Consider the following 20883-nt stretch of genomic DNA (forward strand, 5'->3'; position numbering starts at 1 on the left):
TTCCCTTTCTCATTCCCTCCCTCCCTCCCTTTCTCTCTCCCTCCTCTCCCTCCCTCCCTCCCTCCTCTCCCTCCCTCCCTCCCTCCCTCCCTCCCTCCTCTCTCTCCCCTCCCTCCCTCCTCTCTCTCCCTCCTCTCTCTCCCTCCCTCCCTCCTCTCTCTCCCTCCCTCCCTCCTCTCTCTCCCTCCCTCCCTCCTCTCTCTCCCTCCTCTCTCTCCCTCCCTCCCTCCTCTCTCTCCCTCCCTCCCTCCTCTCTCTCCCTCCCTCCCTCCTCTCTCTCCCTCCCTCCCTCCTCTCTCTCCCTCCCTCCCTCCTCTCTCTCCCTCCCTCCCTCCCTCTCTCCCTCCCTCTCTCCCTCCCTCCCTCCTCTCTCTCCCTCCCTCCCTCCCTCCTCTCTCTCCCTCCCTCCCTCCTCTCTCTCCCTCCCTCCCTCCTCTCTCTCCCTCCCTCCCTCCTCTCTCTCCCTCCCTCCCTCCTCTCTCTCCCTCCCTCCTCTCTCTCCCTCCCTCCCTCCTCTCTCTCCCTTTCTCACTCCTTCCCTCCCCTCCCTCCCTCCCTTTCTCTCTCCCTTTCTCACTCCTTCCCTCCCCTTCTTCCTTCCCTTTCTCTCTCCCTCCCCTCCCTCCTCTCTCTCCCTCTCCTCTCCCCTCCCTCCCTTTCTCATTCCCTCCCTCCCTCCCTTTCTCTCTCCCTCCTCTCCCCTCCCTCCTCTCTCTCCCCTCCCTCCTCTCTCTCCCCTCCCTCCCTCCCCTTTCTTTCTCATTCCTTCCCTCCCTCCTTCTCTCTCCCTCCCCTTCCCTTCCCTCTCCTTCTCCACTCACCCCTCCCTTCCCCCTTTTCCACCCACCACAAAAACTACAGATGTCTGGAGGCTCAGGGGATGATCTTTACAATGGGAATATTTCATCCGTTTATAAATTGCACATATACAACCTGACAAAACTCCATCTCTCCAGACCCTGGTGCATGCACAAAACACTCAATATTGCTTCTGATTACATTTCACAATCAATAAATTAGTGCAATATAAGACAGAGTGAGTCTGAGGCTGAGCCTGTCGTTCATTGTTCAATGATGGCAGTGGGAAATAAGCTGTCCTTCCTGAGTGCTCATCTTCAGGTTCCTGTCCCCTTTTCCCCGATGGTAGCAGAGTGAAGAGGGCACAGCCTGGGTGGTGGGAGTCACTGAAAATAGAAACTGCTTTCTTAAGACACCATCTCTTGTCGATGTCCTTGATGGAATGCAGACTGGAGCCCGTATTGTCTCTGGAGATTTTTTTTCTTGTCCTGAGTCTTCACAACCAGCCAGAATGCTCTCCACAGTACACTTGTAGAAGTTTGCAAGAATCTTTCGTTTATGGGACCAGCTTGGTTCCCCACCATGGGTATACCCTTGGCCCACCCAGGATTTTGGAGCCAACCTCCAAACAGGCTTGCCTGTTTCCATACTGTAGAACACTTTAAGAATCTTCACTAATCAATTTTTTTAAACTCCTTTGTCACGGAAAGTGTGCAATAGAGCTGCTTTCTGCAGACACCGTGATTGAATTAAAAACGATGCCGGAGTCACTCAGCAGGTCACACAGTGTACTTTATATCACAAACATCAAGATGCCCTGAGGTAGCAGTAGCAAGCAAAAACTCAAAAGGCTGTACAACAGGCTTTATTCCAGTAAAAGTCTGAACACCAGTTCAACCCTTGGTGGGACCCCAAGTGACTGGCTCAGGAGGGGCCAGTTCAGGTCTTTTTTCAGCTTGGCTGATTGACAGCCGGCCAGGTGGAGTCAGCCCCTTAAGTGGTCTTCCTGCAGGTACAGAGATCGTCCCTGCAGTAGGCTGGTGGTCGTATTCTCCACAATACATAACCTACAGTTTGGGCTTGAGCCCTTCATCAAGGTATAAAGAAAATGTGGGCAGGCACCCGAACAGAATGGTGGGAAGGAGGGCCAGAGAAAGCCGCACTGGCAGGAGGTAATAGGTGGAGGGCACACCAGCAAATGGAAGGGGCGAATGCTCTCTGAATGGAGAGGGAAGGGAGTGGAGAGCTGGAGAGGAAAGGAGATGGGGGAAGGGGGAGTACGGGGAGTGGGCTAGCAGAAACTGGAGAAGTTGATGTTAATGCCATCCAGTTCGAGAGTGCCCAGACGGAATATTAGGTGCTGCTCCTCCAATTTGCGGGTACCCTTAGTTTGACTGTAGACAAGGCCTCCAAGTGTGGGAGTGGGGCACAGAATTGAAGCGGTTGGCCACTGGGAGATCCCGGTCACTGACGGGGAGAGCTCAGCAAAGAGATCTCACAGTCTGTGTCTGGTCTCTCCAATGCAGAGAAGGCCACAACGGAGCACCGGAATACAGTGGAAAAAGACACAAGGTTGGAGAAACTCAGTCAAACAGTGTCTTTGATATCGCAATGGACATTTCGAGCTAGAGCCCTTCATCGAGGTATGGAAAAATGTCGGCAAGTATCCAAATAAAAAGTGTCGCTCCACCTGGAAGGACTGTCTGGTGGAGAGGCAGTGGTGTAGCTGGGGTGGGGGGTGGAGGGGTGTGTTAGCTCCCCCTGAGCACGTTTTCCAGAAGTGGTGTCTTTCCCCACCCCACCCCCAGGTCTGATGCCACACCACCAGACCCCCACCCCAATCCTGTCCGGTGCCATCGCCAATCCCTCATCCCCCTAACTTTAGAACCTGGCTACGCCCCTGCGGCAAGGGAGGAGGTGTGGGCGCAAGTGCGGTCACAGGAGTGGGTGCCAAGGGGAGGGAGGAGTGGATGAGGGAGTCATGGAGGGAGCGGTCCCTGGGGAGATGGGAAGATGTGTCTGGTGGTTCAAGAGGGGGTGACCTCAGTTCAATGAAGAACTGGGGGGGCGAGGGACGGAGTGGATCAGGCAGCATCCATGGAGTCAAGTGGTCAGTCAACCTGCAGGGCCAGGACCCTGCACCCAGCCTCCAACAGAGGCTGGGTGAACTGCCCGTCCCACTCACTCCATCCATCTGCTCTGATCCCTCCAGATCGGTGATCGATTGCGGCGCCTCGCCCTGCGCTCTGCACTCGATTGCAGCAGCCTGGAGGAAGGCGGGCCAGTGGCAGATGGACAGCGGGCCGGCCTATAGTGAGCCGCGGCGCTGCGGGGATCGGATAGCGATTGGCTGAGGTGCTCTGGAGAGGCGGGCGCATTCGCAGAGCGGCGAGGATGAGGTGAGTGGCAGTGGGATGGGCTGTCACCGACACCTCGCCCCCCCCCCGCCCCGACCCTCGCCCCCTGCCCCCTGCCCCCTATCCTCTCCACGTACCCCCGCACCACCCGTCCATCCTTCACCCCTACCCCCTAACCCTTCACCCCTGCCCCATCACCCTCTAACCCTTCACCCCCTGCCCCCACCACCCCCTGCCCCCACCACCCCCTGCCCCCACCACCCCCTGCCCCCACCACCCCCTGCCCCCACCACCCCCTGCCCCCACCACCCCCTGCCCCCACCACCCCCTGCCCCCACCACCCCCTGCCCCCACCACCCCCTGCCCCCACCACCCCCTGCCCCCACCACCCCCTGCCCCCACCACCCCCTGCCCCCACCACCCCCTGCCCCCACCACCCCCTGCCCCATCACCCTCTAACCCACCCCTACCCCCATCACTCTCTAACCCTTCACCCCCTGCCCCCGCCACCCCTCACCCCCTGCTCCTCTCCACATACCCTCACCATGTGTTCCTCCCCCCTCCACCAGGCACCCCTTGTCCCCCCCACCCCCACCATGTACCCATTGCCCTCCCCCAATATACTTCTCGCCCCGGCCCCTTGCCCCACTCCCCATCACCTCGCCCCCACCCCCATCCTCTGCTGGATGGTGTGGATCCTTGATGATCGCTGCTGCTCTCTGACGGCAAAGGTCCCTCTAGATGTTCCCACTGGTGGGGAGGGTTTTACCTGTGATGTCCTGGGCTCAATCCTCACTGATAGTGGTCTGAAAGTGAGGAAATCCAGAATCCAGTTACACAGTGGGGTGTTAAGACCCAGGTCTTGGAGGTTGCAGATCAGTTTTGAGGTGATGATGCTGTTGAATGAGAAATAAAATGTGGAACAGGTTTTAAAACCCATCGTGCTTCATTCAATAATTATCTGACAATAGTTCTGTTCCATTTGTTCAGGGTGAACATTGATGGATTGCTGGTGTACTTCCCCTATGATTACATCTACCCCGAGCAGTACTCTTACATGCTGGAGCTGAAGAGAATTCTTGATGCCAAGGTAAGGGAATGGTGTGCTGAGGGTGGGTGATGGGGGAAATTAAGCAAGGTGAGCTGAGGAGGAGTAAAAACACACCCGGACCTTGGCCAGTCTCGCAAAATCCATAGGAAGTAAAGATATATTACCCTGACGTTTCAAGCCAGAGCCCTTTTTAATCCCATTTACCTATTTATTAATTTATTAAACATACAGCAAGGTAATAGGCCCTTCAGGCTCAGAGGTCCATGCCATCCAATTGACCTATGACCACTGTACATTTTTAAGGGTGGGAGGAAACCCACACAGACATGGGGAGAATGTAAAAACCCCTTAAAGACAGTTCCAGATTTGAACCCCGGTCGCTGGGGCTGTTACCGCATTATGCTAACCATCCTGCAAGGTGTAAGCAAAAAAGTAGGCAAGTGTCTGAATGAAGACTGGCAGGGGGAGGACTCCAGACCGACAAAAGGTGTTCATTCGATATGACGAGGAAATGCGAGAATTGATTTGGGCTCTGTGAAAGGAAACAAAGGGAAGAAAAAGGGAGATGGAGCGAGAGGGAAGGGGGGATGGAGAAGAAGAGGAGGATGGGGCCTCTTAATAGAACCCGGAGAAGTCGATATTAATGCCATCTGGTTGGAGGGCGTCCAGAGGGAAGATGAGGTGTTGTTCCTCCAATTTGCGGATGGTCTCAATCTGGCAGTGCATGAGACCATGGACGGGCATGCCAGCAAGGGAATGGGGCAGGCAATTGAAATGGGTGGCCACTGGGACCTGTGGAGCAACTTTGACAAGGCTGCTACATGGGATCGTTACTACCTATGCCTCTATTTGATGTCTCATCAACAGGTGAGCGGCTGTCAGTGTCACACTCATTTCCGTCGGTAGTATCTCTTTACCTCCTCTGGACGCTGCGAGACCGGCTGAGTTCCTCCACCATCTCTGTGTGTTCCTACTACAAGCTCAGCGTCTGCAGACTTTTGTGTTTTGTGATTAGCTGTTTTATTGAGCGCAAGGCCATGGAATGAGACATTTAGTGACAGAACAGTAGAGTTCAATGCAATATTAATCAAACGCTGCTTTGTAGCTGCCTTTCAATTCAGGCACCTGCCTGCCTGCCTCAGGCCTGAAACGTCAGTAATATAATCTTTACCTCCTGTGGACACAACAAGACCGGCTGAGTTCTTCCAGCATCTCTGTGTGTTTTTAATTTTATTAAAATTTTAAATTAGATATACAGCACTGTTACAGGCCAATTTGGCCCAACGGTTCCATGCCGCCCATTTTACACCCCATTACCCTACACCCTGGTAAGTTTTGGAAGGGTGGGAGGAAACCAGAGCCCCCAGAGAAAACCCACATGGACACGGGGAGAACGTACAAACTCCTAACAGAGAGCGCGGATTCGAACTAAGGCCCGGTCTCAATTGCTGGCGCTGTAAAGGCATTACGCCAGTCATGCAGCCCCTTTTATTTTAGGAAATATTTGTGACTTTACCCATTTTCTTAACAAAACTACATGTTGCACCCAATATACGGCATTTCTTTCCACACTGACTATTGTTTATGATAGTTTTACGATGCCAATTTGGAATATCCAGCTGAGATTTTTAAAAATCATAGTCCAAATCTAAGATAATAAAACAAGAACCCAATAAGCCTAAAATAGGCTCTGCAAGAACTTTTCAAACTTGATGCTTATTTTTGTACAGAAGTCTTAAATAGCTTTCACAGAGTTATTTCCATTTAACAAGATGATAACTCATGAAATCCAATGCAAGAAAATGGTCTCAGAAGAGCATATACAAGACCATCACAGCGTCTTCAGACTTTCGTGTTTCGCCCCACTTGTTTCCATGTCATCCTGAGCTATGGAGCAGGCCATTGTACAGGAAAAGGGGGAGGAAGTTCCTTCCTCAAGCCTGTTACTCAGAAGCTGAAGTCCATTCTGCCCCTCAGAACCATACTGTTACTGAGCAGCGTTGTAGTTGATCCATTTATTCACCCCTTCTTACCAATAAAGTCCTTCCAACCTCTGTCTTGTAAGGTTTAATTATGGCATCCACAGTTGGGAAAGAAGCCTAGATTTCTCCATTTTTTTTGTGATCGAGTGACCCTTTTCAGGTGCCTGTGATATTTTTTTTATGATCGTGCTATCTTTTCCCAGATTCCCAACCAGAGCAAGCTGTGCCTCTGACCAGCCATTAATCCCTCCGATCCGCTCGACCTTCCCAACTCGTAGAGTATAAGCAAAGGGTCCTCATGATCTGGGATGACACAGATAACGTAGTGGTTAGCACAATGTTGTCACAGAGCAAGTGACCCGTGTTTGAATCCGGCTCTGTCAGGAGTTTGTATGGTCTGTGTGGGTTTCCTCCGGGTGCTCCAGTTTCCTCCCACTGTGCAAAATGTAGCGGGGTTGTTGATCATTTGGGTGCAATGGGCAACACGGGCCTGCAGATTGGAAGGGCCTATTACCGTGCTGTATATCTAAATTTAAATTTAACTCGTTAAGCTGGGTTTCAAGCTGGTACCTCTAATTATATCTGTTAATGTTCCTGACATCATAAAATATAGTCAAATCATTGATAGGTCCTTAGACACTTTTTTAATTTAAATAAAAATGATGAATGGAGATGGGATTGGGCAGGAAAGCATTGGCATGAATGCAGCATAAAGAAGAATTTTAATGCCAGGTCATTGCAAAGTAGGGTTTATTGTGGTACTTTGAGTATCCATTGATGCTTTAAGCTTGCTGTTCTTTCCTGTGTTTAGGGTCATGGGGTTCTGGAAATGCCTTCAGGCACAGGGAAGACCATCTCACTGCTTTCACTGATCGTGGCGTATCAGACGGTGAGTCATGGTTTTTATTTCAGAGGCTAGAGATTATTGGTTATGTGGGCAGCACATATCAAAAGAAATCTATAAAATGTCTGAATCTACAGCAGCTCTGAGTACTTTAAAAAAAAAATTATTTAGACATACAGCAGGGTAACAAGCCATTTCAACCCACGAGTCCGTGCCGCCCAATTTACCCAAAATTAGCCTACACCTACTGTAAGTTTCGAATGCTGGGAGGAAACTGGAGCCCCCGGAAAAAACCCACGCAGACACGGGGAGAACATAAAACTCCTTACAGACGGCGTGGGATTCGAACCCCAGTTCGGACCCGGTCGCTGGCGCTGTAAAGGCATTGCACCAACTGCTACACCAACTGTCTTTGTGCCAACTGTGCCGCCCTTTAATAATAATTATAAGAGAAAATCTCTTTTGGGAAATAAATGTTTCCACCCAGTAAACAACTGTTGAACTGGGTGTAGGCCAGTTGAACTGGGTGTGGATGCAGAATTTAGAATGGGTGGTTGGAAATATCTGTGTACACAGGGAATCCATGGATGGTTTGTATGATCATGAGTTTATTGTCATATACACAAGTACAATGCACATATGCATTGAAATTCTTGCTTGCTGCACCAAACGAGTATGTGAAAACACCAACTACAATCGTAATTGTTCGTAGTACCCAAACAGCGATAGAGTGTGTGCATGACAGGTGGAATTTAATACAGACCAGTGTGAGATGTTGCATTTTGGAAGGGCAAACGAGGATCGAACATGCACGATAAATAGTAGGACACTCTGGTGACCAGGAGAATTCGGGGAATACATAGGAACAGGAGTAGGCCCATCGTGCCTGCGATGGCAATCATGGCTGATCATGTACAGATTATGTACAGATACATAATTCCTTGAAAGTGGTAGTTCAGTAGTGAAGAGACCTTTTGGCACTGGCCATCTTCAGTCAAAATATTGAGTACAGGAGTTTAGATGCTGAAGCTGTGTAAGATAATGGTGAAGCCACGTTTGGAGCGATGTGTGCGGTTTCCTGCTAGAAAGACGTCAATAAGATTGAAAGAGCTTAGAGAAAATTTACAAAGCCGTAGATGGGACTTGAACAGCTGAGTTATCGGGAAAATTTGAACAGGTTATGATTTTATCCCCTAGGTTGTTGGGGAATGAGGGGAGATTCGATAGAGGTGCACAAAATGATGAGGATTCTTGGGTTAAGGGGCGAAAGGGACAATGGTTAAGGGAACATTAGGGGGGAACATCTTCACTCAAAGGGTGGTGAGACTGTAAAATGAGCTGCCAGCAGAAGTTGTATGGGTTTGATACAAGATGAGAGATGGCATAGGTGTGAGGACTATGGTCCAGGTGCAGGTTGATGGGTAAATTGTTCGGCACAAACTAGATGGGCCAAACGACGTGTTTCTATGCTGTAGTGTTTTATGTTTCTATTTTATTCCCTTGTTCCGTATCTCCCCCTCCACCCCAACCCCCCCCCCAATTCATGCATTGTCATGCCCTCCTCTCAGGGTTCCATCCATCTACCACCCTCTCATTTCACCCAGCAGATTCCCTCGCCCATCTGTTTCTATTTGCCCTTTACCTCTCCCCACCATTCTCATTATCAGATTAGATTCCAACGTTGGTAGCCTCTGAACTTGTTCATCATGTTCCATCAACTGTGTCAACCTTCATTTCCCCCACCACCATAAACAGCCCTGGTTCCATCTGCACTTGTCTTTTTGTTCTCTTTGCCTCCCCATCACCCATTGTTCTGTCTCCCAATTCTTCCCCACTCTAGTTTCATCTGCCTCTTATCCATCTTAGTCAATTCATCTCCAACTGACTCCTCTCTCACCCCTCTCCCTCCCTCTTTCTACGAGCTACCTTCCATCTACACTGTCAGTCCTGTATGAGGGTCTCATCCTGATGGAAAAGTCTATGTCTGCTTCTGTTTCATATTTTCTTGTGTACATACAAAAATATTTGCACTTGCTCTCCTTGTGGAACGTGTATGTGTGTAGTACAGATGGTCCCCGACATGCGTCTGAGTTCCATTCTGACCGACTGATCAGATCTTGAAATGGACGCAAGTCAGACGTATGCCACTCTGTGCCGACGTGTACTTAAAGTGGAGCTGTAGCGCTTCATCCACGGACCAGCCCGTCCGGCACTGGAAAGACCCGTTGTCCATCACCGGCACCTGGCCTGCTTTCACCTTCCCCACCTCGAACACCAGGTCCACCACCGCCTTCATGTCCCGAAAGTAGAACACATTCGGTGGCAGTGGAGTGTCGGTGCCCTCCCGGCCCGTGGCCACCACCATGTTGGTCTGTCAAAATAAACAGCCCCTGGGTCCTGACACGTAATATTTATACTTGCATATAATTTTTCTTTGTTTTAAAAAAAATTATACAGTTTTTTTTCTTCGATTGTATGTGTGGATTGTCGTAAGTCGCATAAGTGTAAGTAGGGGACTACCTGTACACGAAGATTTAAATGCAGATTCATATCTGTATGAATTGTTGGTTACTCTGAAGAATGCCTAGCAATTCTTCAATTCCGATTAGGAAGATCCACCTCACCTGTTGGATTTCTATAGCTGCACAATCGAAGCGTGCTAACATCTGGTATTTTGGTGGGATAAAGGAATTGTATTGCACGAGATTCAAGGGCACTCCATGGATTATTTGAATCCAATTGCCTACCATCGAAAACATCTACAGGGAACAATGTCTGGACGGGGCGAGAAACATGGTCAAAGATGCAACATACTTGAATCACGCTTTTCCCTTCAGGCAGAAGTTACAGGAGCCTTCGATCGTGCACCAGAAGGCTGAAGAAGAACATTTTTGTAAGAAGCTGTGACTTTGTTGAACATGTATATAGCACAATTTTTTTAAAACTTCCAGTCGATATTGATTGTATTTCATGAATTATGCATATATCCCAGTAGCCTTAGCACTGTCGCAACTGCCTTTGGCTTATGTATTTAATAATATTTGACTCATCACACCCCTGCAAAATGAGTGTATTTTCGGTCCTACTCACGCCCTGCGGGTACTCCCCGACTTGCGTCCATCTTTAGTAAAAAAAAATACATATAAGAAAAAAATATAAAATTTGCGTGGTTTATTTGACAATCTATAACAGGGATACAGGGCATGTAAGAGCCAAAATGGGCCTATTTACTTTGTTAGTCAATGTCCCAGGGTCCATAGGCTGGACATGGCCATCTTGATCCCTGCACACATGTGCGAGTCTTCAGTCAGCGCATACACGGTGAGTTCGCGTACTGGAGTTCGGTGGGCGCATGTATGAGAGTTAAAGGCGCGAATTCAATGTCGTCAGGGCACTTAACTCTCGCGCATGCGCCCACTGAACTCCAATACACTCACAGCACATGTGCCCACCGAACTCCAGTACGCGAACCCACCGTGCGTGCGCCTACCGAAGACTCGCTCATGCGCACAGGAACCAGGAAGGCTGCTCCCAGTCTATGAACACCGCTGGCTAACAAAGTAAGTACGCAATTCCAACGTGTCCATTCTGAAGTACAACCGGTCATCCAGAACGGAACACGGACGTATGTCAGGGAGTACCTGTATAACGTCTGCCTTTTTGTCTTGTCAGACATACCCTGCAGAAGTGACCAAACTGATCTACTGTTCGCGAACAGTTCCTGAGATAGAAAAAGTAAGAGAATTGTAAAATTCTTGGATTTTAAAGAATTCATCATTGTGTAACAGTTTTTGAGAAAGGTCATCTCCTTCCAACTTCCAAGCTCTGAACCATCAAGGTCTCTCGGGGCAGTTCAGGCTTTCAAATATTGCAGAATATAGAACATGTATTAAATCATTGTTTCAATTATATTTATTAATTTGGATTCCATATGCAGCTCATTAAATGCCTAGTGATTGGAATATAAGCCTTAATTAGCATCGTATAGTTTTTACTGTGTTCATTTTAAAGTCCTCAGCAACTTGCTGACTTCCAGCTGTTCAGTTTAGTCGTTTCACCTGATGACTGAGGATTGGAATTGAATTGAGTTACCATTGGTTTCAGTGAACAGATCATGTGATTCATGTTTTTCACTCAAGAGTCAGAATCAGAATTTATTGTGACAAACGTATCACAAAATTCATTGTTTTGCGGCATCGTCACAGTGCAAACATTGCTATAAATTACATTTCCAGAAAAAAATAGAGCAAGAGGTAGTGTTTGTGGTTCATTGTCCATGCAGAAATCTCGTGGCGGAGGGGAAGAAGCCGTCCTCGTGCCCGATAGTAGCAGTGAGAAGAGGGCGAGGCCTGGATGGAGAAGAGGGCGAGGCCTGGATGGAGAAGAGGGCGAGGCCTGGATGGAGAAGAGGGCGAGGCCTGGATGGAGAAGAGGGCGAGGCCTGGATGGAGAAGAGGGCGAGGCCTGGATGGAGAAGAGGGCGAGGCCTGGATGGAGAAGAGGGCGAGGCCTGGATGGAGAAGAGGGCGAGGCCTGGATGGAGAAGAGGGCGAGGCCTGGATGGAGAAGAGGGCGAGGCCTGGATGGAGAAGAGGGCGAGGCCTGGATGGAGAAGAGGGCGAGGCCTGGATGGAGAAGAGGGCGAGGCCTGGATGGAGAAGAGGGCGAGGCCTGGATGGAGAAGAGGGCGAGGCCTGGATGGAGAAGAGGGCGAGGCCTGGATGGAGAAGAGGGCGAGGCCTGGATGGAGAAGAGGGCGAGGCCTGGATGGAGAAGAGGGCGAGGCCTGGATGGAGAAGAGGGCGAGGCCTGGATGGAGAAGAGGGCGAGGCCTGGATGGAGAAGAGGGCGAGGCCTGGATGGAGAAGAGGGCGAGGCCTGGATGGAGAAGAGGGCGAGGCCTGGATGGAGAAGAGGGCGAGGCCTGGATGGAGAAGAGGGCGAGGCCTGGATGGAGAAGAGGGCGAGGCCTGGATGGAGAAGAGGGCGAGGCCTGGATGGAGAAGAGGGCGAGGCCTGGATGGAGAAGAGGGCGAGGCCTGGATGGAGAAGAGGGCGAGGCCTGGATGGAGAAGAGGGCGAGGCCTGGATGGAGAAGAGGGCGAGGCCTGGATGGAGAAGAGGGCGAGGCCTGGATGGAGAAGAGGGCGAGGCCTGGATGGAGAAGAGGGCGAGGCCTGGATGGAGAAGAGGGCGAGGCCTGGATGGAGAAGAGGGCGAGGCCTGGATGGAGAAGAGGGCGAGGCCTGGATGGAGAAGAGGGCGAGGCCTGGATGGAGAAGAGGGCGAGGCCTGGATGGAGAAGAGGGCGAGGCCTGGATGGAGAAGAGGGCGAGGCCTGGATGGAGAAGAGGGCGAGGCCTGGATGGAGAAGAGGGCGAGGCCTGGATGGAGAAGAGGGCGAGGCCTGGATGGAGAAGAGGGCGAGGCCTGGATGGAGAAGAGGGCGAGGCCTGGATGGAGAAGAGGGCGAGGCCTTCATTGGGTGTATTGAGGGTGGTTGGCTCTTGATTAGTCATGGTGTCAAAGGTTGTAGAGAAAATTTGGTTGAGAAGAAAAATACATCAGCTGTGATTTGAATGGTGAGGCAGACTTGATGGGCTGAATGGCCTATATCTGCTCCTTACTCTTGCTGACTTGTGGCCTTGCGGTTCAGCGTGGGCGATCATGTCTCTCCATCCATCAGAATCTCCGACCCTCTGAACTACAATTGTTGCCTCTTCTCCTTTGGTGAAGGCGCCATCTTTGAGCTGAGACTACAGTCGATGTTGAGCTCATGATTATACAAGGGGAAAATATTGAAGTGGTTTCCAGTTGCCTTCTTCGTTTGCAGTATAACCCTGCCATTGATCAGCAGGTTCCTCTGCCCAACGTCTTTAGTTTTACAATTTGTAGAATCGGCTTGTAAAAACCATCCACCTTGTGCAATCCATGGATTCACGTGACCATGATTGGGAGGCTAAGCAGGTACTACACCTTGCCCAAGGGTGACCTGTAGGCTATCAGGCAGAAGGAGCGCCTTACACCCCCTGTTGCTGAACATTTATAGGCAGCATCGACAATTGTTGATATAGCTCAGAGTTTTGGAATCCCACTAGCTTCAGGCTGCTAACCTGCGAGGGGCCTTTTTATTTCCATTTTTTTTAAAATCTGTGAACACATATGAGTTTGTGGTAGCATATGAACTCTAGTTCTATTTTCACCATTCTTTTCCTCATCGTCCCTTCCCCCGACCTTGCTTCTTCCTACGTCCCAACTCCTCTAAGGTCATTGAGGAACTTCGCAAGTTGCTGGAGTATTACGAGAAACAGACAGGAGAGAAGAAGCAATTTCTAGCATTGGCCCTCAGCTCCAGGAAGAATCTCTGCATCCATCCAGAGGTAAGTCTTCCTGAGCATTAAATTTAGATGTACAGGCCCTTTTGGCCCACGAGTCCGTTCTGCCTAATTACACCCAATTGACCTACAACCCTGATATATATTGTACAGTGGGAGGAAACCACTTGGAGGAAGCGCACGCAGACATAGGGAGAATGTATAAACTCCTTACAGACAGTGTGGGATTCTAACCTCGGCCCCGATCGCTGGCGCTGTAATGCCAACTGTGCCACCCCACTGAGTTCTGCATGAAGATGATTCGGCTTCTTTGCAGATTCACATGGGGCTGAGGTTGTCAGTGCCAAGCAGGGATTTGATGGCCAGTGATGCCTGGTCGGTGAGGAAGAGGTTGTCAGTGATGAGGAGTGTGGGGTGGTCAGTTGCTGACAAAGCAAACAGTGTGGGGCGATCATTGGTAAGTGGGCAGTGTGGGGTGGCTAGCGGGGAGGGGGCAGTTAGCAGTTGATAGGGTGAGCTGTACGTGGGCAGTCAGTGGCTGATGGGGTGCGTTCTGTGGGTTGGTCAGTGGCAAGGTGGTAGGGATATTAAAGTGGACCTGAGGTTAATTGATAAACAAACACAAATATAGCTGCAAAATTTCTCTATGCTATTTTAATTCACTTTGCAAAGCGTGAGAACCCCGTTACAGTAAGAGGCACTGCCAAAAGCAATTAGTCTCACCACGAGAGTCTGCCTCGTGGCTTGCAAGTCACATATTTAAACAGACAAACTTCCAGTTTTTCAGAACTTGCATGCAAACATTCACCATATAAGTACATGTTTCTTAGGATTCTCTTGGGATTTGTTAACCAGGGTCCTATCCCTAACCCGATGGTTACCGTATATCTGTGTGTAATAGCCAAGTTTTGTGGACCAATTTTTAGAGTAAAAAATATAGGGGGTCGACTATTACATGGATGCTACTTTCAACCATCGCACATCCCTGCATCGTATAGGCCATCAGGAGTTCCAATGGTCAGGCAGGCAGCTGGGACTGGGTGATAAGTCCATGTTCAGGGGATCAGGAGCCAGGACCGGGTGGTAAGACCTCAATCAGGCATCAGGATCTCGGGATGGGTAGGCGGTCAGGATCTAGGTGAGAGTCGGCAGTCAGGGCATGGAGAGCTCCAGTGGGCAGGCGGCCAAGGCCAAATATAGGGGGGATCCATTTTTCCATGGGATCGATTGTTATACGATAATAGTCCTTTACTGCTTTTGCCAAAGTTCATAATCAGCCCTAGTCTTTCTGAAGTATAACGCGAATGGAATGCGGTCAATCTCTCTCGCTCTCAGCCAACATTTTAAAACTCGCATTCTCAGAAGTACCTGATTGGAATGGAGAAATTCTAGTTTTCTCTCTGGGCTGGCAACATCCAGTAACTTTAGCCGTTTTTTTCTTTGACTGTGCGCAGGTTAGCACTCAGCGGTTCGGGAAGGAAGTTGACGGCAAGTGTCACAGTCTGACTGCGTCGCACGTCAGGATGCAACACTCCAGCAATCCCACTGTTCCCACCTGCCGCTTCTACGAGGTATGGTTGCCAACTCGCTGACAAACTGTGTGGAAATTTCTGCCTAGTTGGTCATTTCAGAGGGACATCTGTTGAGGGCAGACCGCCTCTTCTCAGGATATAACCTCGGCTCCAAAAGAGTGAGGTGAACCCCAATCTACATTTTCTCCAATCAAGTCAAATTTATTGTCATCTGATTGCACAAATACAACCCGATGAAACTGCATTCTCCGATCTCGGTGCAAAACAGGTAGACACACAACCAGACATAGCTCACGTACAGAGAAGCAATATGCAGGACAAGTATTCACACATACAATAAATATTGTTTCGTGAATATGAGAGTCTTGGAGGGTCAGTGTGAGCGGTTCCTTTGGTGGTTCAGCGTTCTCGCTGACCCTGGGAAGAAGCTGCTCCTCAGCCTGGTGGCGCGGATTCTAATACTCCTTTCTCTTTCCCGATGGGAACATAAGAAGTAGGCCCGTCGAGCCTGCTCTGCCATGGCTGATCCGATCATTGACTTAACTCCACTGACCTGCCTTTACCCCATATCCCTTAATTCCTTTTTATATAAAAATCTATCTAACTGACCCTTAAATATGTTTAATGAAGTAGCCTTGACCGCTTCCCTGGGCAGAGATTTACTACTCTCTGGGGGAAAAACAGTTTTTCCTCATCTCCGTCTTAATTCTACTGCCCTGAATCTTGAGGCTGGGTCACCTAGTTCTGGTCTCACCCACCTGCCTCTATCCTATCTAACCCTTACATAATTTTGTTTGTTTCTATAAGATCTCCTCTCGTTCTTCTGAATTTGAGTGAGTATAATCCCAGGCGATTTAGTCTCTCCTCAAGCAGCTGAAAGATGCTGGGTATGGGGGTGGAAGGGATCCTCATTAATTTTGCATTTCCTCTTCAGGCAACGATACTGGTACATCATGTCGATTGAGGGGGGCCGGAGGGGGGGGGGGTAGAGAAACCCCAGTGATCCTCTTTGCCGCTTATATAGTCCTGTGGATTGACTTCCGATCTATTTCTCTATAGCAACCGTACCCTACTGTGAAGCAGCCGGCCAGGATGCTCTTGATAGAGCTCCTGTAGGAGGTTGACATGGCACTTGAGATTTGCATTTGCAGGGCTCTGGTTAATAGATGAGATCTGATTCAGGGTAGCTCATCCTGCTACTTTGCTGCACCAGATGCCAAGGTTCAATCGTGACTATCTGTGTGGAGTTTGCACGCTCTCCTTAGAAATATCCCCTAGGTGGGCAACGACCCTGTTCCTGCTTCTAAAACTGAATAAATTCCTCCACCAGAGGCTGGCATGAGATCAATGGGACAGATGGCCTCTTGTGGCGGAAGTTGTATCATGGGAATTTGGTTGCTTTCTGACAGGAGTTTGATGTGCACGGAAAACAAGAACCTCTCTCCAATGGTGTTTACAATCTAGATGACCTGAAGATTTACGGGAGACAGAAGAGCTGGTGCCCATATTTCTTGGCTCGATATTCTGTAAGTAAATTAATGTTTCCCTTGGCTCTTCTGTGCCTGATTGGGCTGAAGGGAATTATTCTATGTGCTAGCTAAGCATTCATGTTTAAAAATCTTAAGCGTACCAATGCAAGGAGCACTGCCAGTAAACGGGAATCCATTCTCCCTCTGGTTCATATCTTCACACTGTTGAGCTCAGTTTATTTCCCCCATTTTATAACCTGGATGCTCCACAAGAGTCTTCACTCCAAAGAGTGGTCATTTCAGCCCAAGCACTGGTTGGAAATAATTGAATTGGTTTTAGTTTTACATAGGCATAAAGCACGGTAACCAGCCCATGAGCCCGTGTCACCCAATTAACCCACAAGCCCCCGCCATATTCCAACCCTGGCGCTGTAACACCTTTGCACTAACCACGATGCTAACTGTTCATTCATCTTTCTGTCACCCCTGTCGGCTTCTTTCAACAACGTCACTGATGCATCTGCTCTGTGATCCTCGCGGCAGATTCTGCATGCAAATATAATCGTCTACAGCTACCACTACCTGTTGGATCCCAAGATCGCAGACATGGTGTCCAAGGAGCTGTCTCGGAGATCGGTGGTGGTATTCGATGAAGCCCACAACATTGGTATGTGGAAGTTCTAGGATCATCTCCCAGATACAATTCCATGTGCAAATGGCTGGCTGGCAGGGTATTTTGTATATTTCTGAATGGTGCCTTTTCCAAATTGAACTCCGTTTTAGCATCTGTGGCATGAATAAAGCTGCAGATGCTGTAAATCAAGGTTCCTTTATTCACGTAATAATACATAAAAATGTAATATGCATGATACACTTCAACTTTTGTCTGCTGTAAGGAAAACAGAAGACCACGAGGATTCCCTAGCACCCCTAACAATATGAGAAAGAGAAGCGCAAAAAAAAAAATCCTCTCAGAGCACCTACAGAGCTTTTGCAGCCACACAGGCTCAAACCATTGGGGGAGCCTAAGGTCTGGTCCAAGCCTCCGGTATGATTAGGAAGCCTTCAGCGCCCGAGACCCTTCTTCCCCTCGGCATCCTGTCCTGCCAATCTCCAGCTGCCCACAGCCTGGGTGGTCTTTCGTCCGCCTCGCCGCAGCCCGCCGGCTGCACGTTGCCAACAACCCGCCACCTGTGTGAGCCCTTCGACAACAAATTACCAGCATCCCGCAACCTGTTGCGGGTGCTTCGGCTGCTGAGGCCGTCACTGGTCTGCTGCCGTGGTCACCCTCCCTGCAGGGTCATCTCCTATGCTTTGCCTTCGCAACAGGGGGGTGTTTTCCCTGTTTCTAGTGCCCTGCGCCTGAACCTCAGACATGGAGGGCCCTTGAGCTTTATTCACTTTACCTCTGTAAGATGAGGTACCTTTCTGCTTGTTAGTTGGACTGCGCCTGCATTTATTTTAGAAATAGCCCCTCACTGCCAATAACCATAGTAGGGTTTCAACCCATGGACTGAATGAAATTTCAGCCCTTGCAGAGGAGTACCTATCCTTTAGATCAGTGGTTTTCAAACATTTTTCTTTCCACTAACACACCGCCTTGTAATCCCTATGTCACAGGTGCTCTGTGATTAGTAAGGGATTAAGTGGGTGGGAAGAAAAAGTTTGAAAGCCACTGGTTTAATGGACTCGTTATGTGCAGGGTTTCAGAACTCCAAAGGAAGTGGCCCAATTACTATTTTTCTCAAGCAAAATATTTCAGTAACAAATGGGTCCGGAGCAGTGATCCTCAACCTTCCATCCACACTCACATCCCACCTTAAGCCATCCCTTACTAATCACAGGGCGGGCACCGATTGGCCGAAGCAATACTTGAGGTGGTCTGTGAGTGGAAAGAAAAAGTTTGAAAACCACTGCTTTAGTGTATGATTCTCTTGTGAATGTGGAAAAAAAGAAAACTGCAGTGTTGTTTAACACATTCTTTCTTAATTTCCTTAACAGACAATGTGTGCATCGACTCAATGAGTGTGAATATTTCCCGCCGCACATTGGATCAATGTCAGAACAACATTGAAATGCTCCAAAAGACTATCCAACAGTGAGTCACTATTCCCATGTTTAAAACAACTTCCTTCTTCATTTTAATCCTGCCCAAGTGACCGGCGACGTGGGGACCAAACAACAGGCCGACTGCAGATTTGGATGGGGTAAAGCTGTTCCCTTTGCACCGGTGGAGACCAGCATCAGGCTGGACCTGGTATTTAAACAGATGGGGAACACTATATAACCAGGGAGAGTCGCTGAGCAGCACTGATACATTCATAAGGGCAAACTGGCAGAGGAGCTCAGGTAAAGTTCAAACAGTTTGTCATGTCAAAAGATCCACAGTTAAGGGAGGAAAGTTCAAGCGATTCATCAGGGGTAAGCTTTCTTTTTTTACACGGAGTTGTGGGTGCCTGGAATGCATTCCCACGGGTGGCAGTGAAGGCTGAACTATTAGGGGCATTTAAATTTTTATTTAGACCCAAAACCCCCGTACATTGTGAAAGGTGAATTAAAACCTGATCCCCCAGGGAAAACCCACAGACACGGAGAGAACGTACCAACTGCTTGTGGACGGAGTGGGATTTGAAACCGGGTCCCAATTGCTGGCACTGTAACATTGTTGCGGAAGCCGCTTTGCTGACCACGCCACCCCAAGAAACTCTTAGAAAGGCAGATGGATGAAAGAAAAATAGCGGGTGATGAGATAGGGAGGGTATAGTTTTTTTTGGGGGTTAGGTATGTATGGGTTGGCACAACGTTGTGGGCTGTACAGTGCTGTAATGTTCTAGTTTCCTTTTATTATCATGTAATAATACATCATAAATGTGACCTACTTTAATCTTTGTTTCCCATAAGGCAGACAAAGAGTCACAGAATAGAACAATACAGTACAGGCCCTTCAGCCCTCAGTGTCGTGCTGACCCATACATCCCTTCCTAAAAAAAAATGTACTAAACCCTCCCTACCCCATAACCCTTTTTTTCATCCATTTGTCTCTCTCTTAAACGCCCTCCAGTGTTTCAGTCTCCACCACCATCTCTGACACTGCATTTCAGGGGCCCATAACTCTGTTTTTATATTAAAAAAAATTTAAATGTACCCCTGATGTCCTCCTCTAAACTTCCCTCCCTTCACTTTGTACATATTTCCTTGGATGTTTGCTGATTTTGCCCTAGGAAACAGGTGCTGGCCATGCCTCTCATAATCTTGTAGACCTCTATCAAGTCTCCTCTCATCCTTCTATGCTCCAAAGTGAAACGATCCAGAGATCATTAAAAATAAGGAGCTAGATTTTCCACATGCATTTGACAACCCTGTAATGCTGCATTTTAGCGCTCACCGTAAACAACTGTGTGTTTATTTCTGTTCAGTTTGAAGGAAACCGATGCTGCCAAGCTGAAGGAAGAATACCGGCAATTGGTGGAGGGACTGAAGGAAGCTCATGTTGCCAGGGAAACAGATGTCTATTTAGCCAATCCAGTTTTACCAGATGAAATCCTACAAGGTACAGCGGGAGCTAATGGAGCTTAGAACATGGGTGGCAAGGTTAGCGCAACGATGTTACAGCGCCAGCATCACAGGTTCGAATCCAGCCCTGTCTGTGAGGAGCTTGCACGTTCTCTCCGTGTCTGCGTGGATTTCCTCCCATCCTTTAAAAATGGACCGGGAATTGTCGGTTAATTGGGTGGCACGGGCTCGTGGGCCAAAAGGGTCTGTTAGCATGTTGAATGTCTAAATTTTAAAAGGTAGTTCACTGTCCAATCAGAAATCTGATGTGGTTGGCTGATCAAGTGTTTCCATTCCTTTCGTTCCAGAGTCTATTCCGGGTAGTATCCGTACTGCTGAGCATTTTGTTGGGTTTATGAAACGATTTTTGGAGTATTTAAAGTCCCGCTTGCGGGTGCAACATGTGGTGGCTGAGAATCCTCCCTCATTCTTGAAGGATGTGTTTGACAAAGTCTGCATTGAGCGGAAACCCCTCAGGTACGGGAAACGCGGGATCAATTAGACTGCATGCTTCCCTCCTCCCCAGGTCTGGTCCTCAACTGGCTGTTATCGGGTGCAGCAGAGACCCAGTTCTTCAGCTGAGGCCTGTTGTCCATTGCACTTCAACAAGTTGGGCTTTTCTTAAATTTAAATTTCTTAATTTTTTTTTCTTAAATTTAGACATGTAGCGCGGTAACAGCCCATTGCCGCCCAATTAATCTGCAACCCTGGTACATTTTGAAAGGAGAGAGGAAACTGGAGCCCCTGGGGAAAACCCACGCAGACACAGGCAGAACATACAAACTCCTTCCAGACAGCGTGGCATTCGAACCCAGTCCAAATCACTGGTGCTGTAACAGTGTTGCGCTAATCGCTACGCCAACTGCATTGAGTCAATCAAATTGCTCTCAGGATGGGAAATCTCCTTCCCTCATGGTCTAGGTTAAACCAGTTGGATTTTTACCTTTCACGTCACTTTTGGAC

The 20883-nt window shown here is 49.0% G+C and overlaps 1 protein-coding gene across 5 annotated transcripts in view; it reads left to right on the top strand.

Moving 5' to 3' along the window:
• Positions 1-2338: 2338 nt before the first annotated feature.
• ercc2 (excision repair cross-complementation group 2) overlaps positions 2339-20883 on the top strand; it is a 51117-nt gene continuing 32572 nt past the window's right edge. For 2 of the 5 annotated variants that reach the window (XM_069913174.1, XM_069913175.1), the window contains exons 1-12: positions 2346-2441; positions 3011-3197; positions 4146-4245; positions 7000-7077; positions 10705-10767; positions 13299-13412; positions 14822-14938; positions 16309-16425; positions 16912-17035; positions 18370-18466; positions 19785-19918; positions 20229-20397. In XM_069913174.1, the coding sequence (XP_069769275.1) occupies positions 3193-3197; positions 4146-4245; positions 7000-7077; positions 10705-10767; positions 13299-13412; positions 14822-14938; positions 16309-16425; positions 16912-17035; positions 18370-18466; positions 19785-19918; positions 20229-20397 (1118 nt within the window). In that variant the 5' untranslated portion in view covers positions 2346-2441; positions 3011-3192. Of the gene's footprint in view, positions 2442-3010; positions 3198-3721; positions 4043-4145; positions 4246-6999; positions 7078-10704; positions 10768-13298; positions 13413-14821; positions 14939-16308; positions 16426-16911; positions 17036-18369; positions 18467-19784; positions 19919-20228; positions 20398-20883 lie in introns of those variants that run through there. The other 3 variants (XM_069913176.1, XM_069913172.1, XM_069913173.1) reach the window with 3 other exon arrangements.

This window comes from Narcine bancroftii, unplaced genomic scaffold, assembly GCF_036971445.1.
Source record: "Narcine bancroftii isolate sNarBan1 unplaced genomic scaffold, sNarBan1.hap1 Scaffold_683, whole genome shotgun sequence".
Taxonomy (NCBI): Eukaryota; Metazoa; Chordata; class Chondrichthyes; order Torpediniformes; family Narcinidae; genus Narcine; species Narcine bancroftii.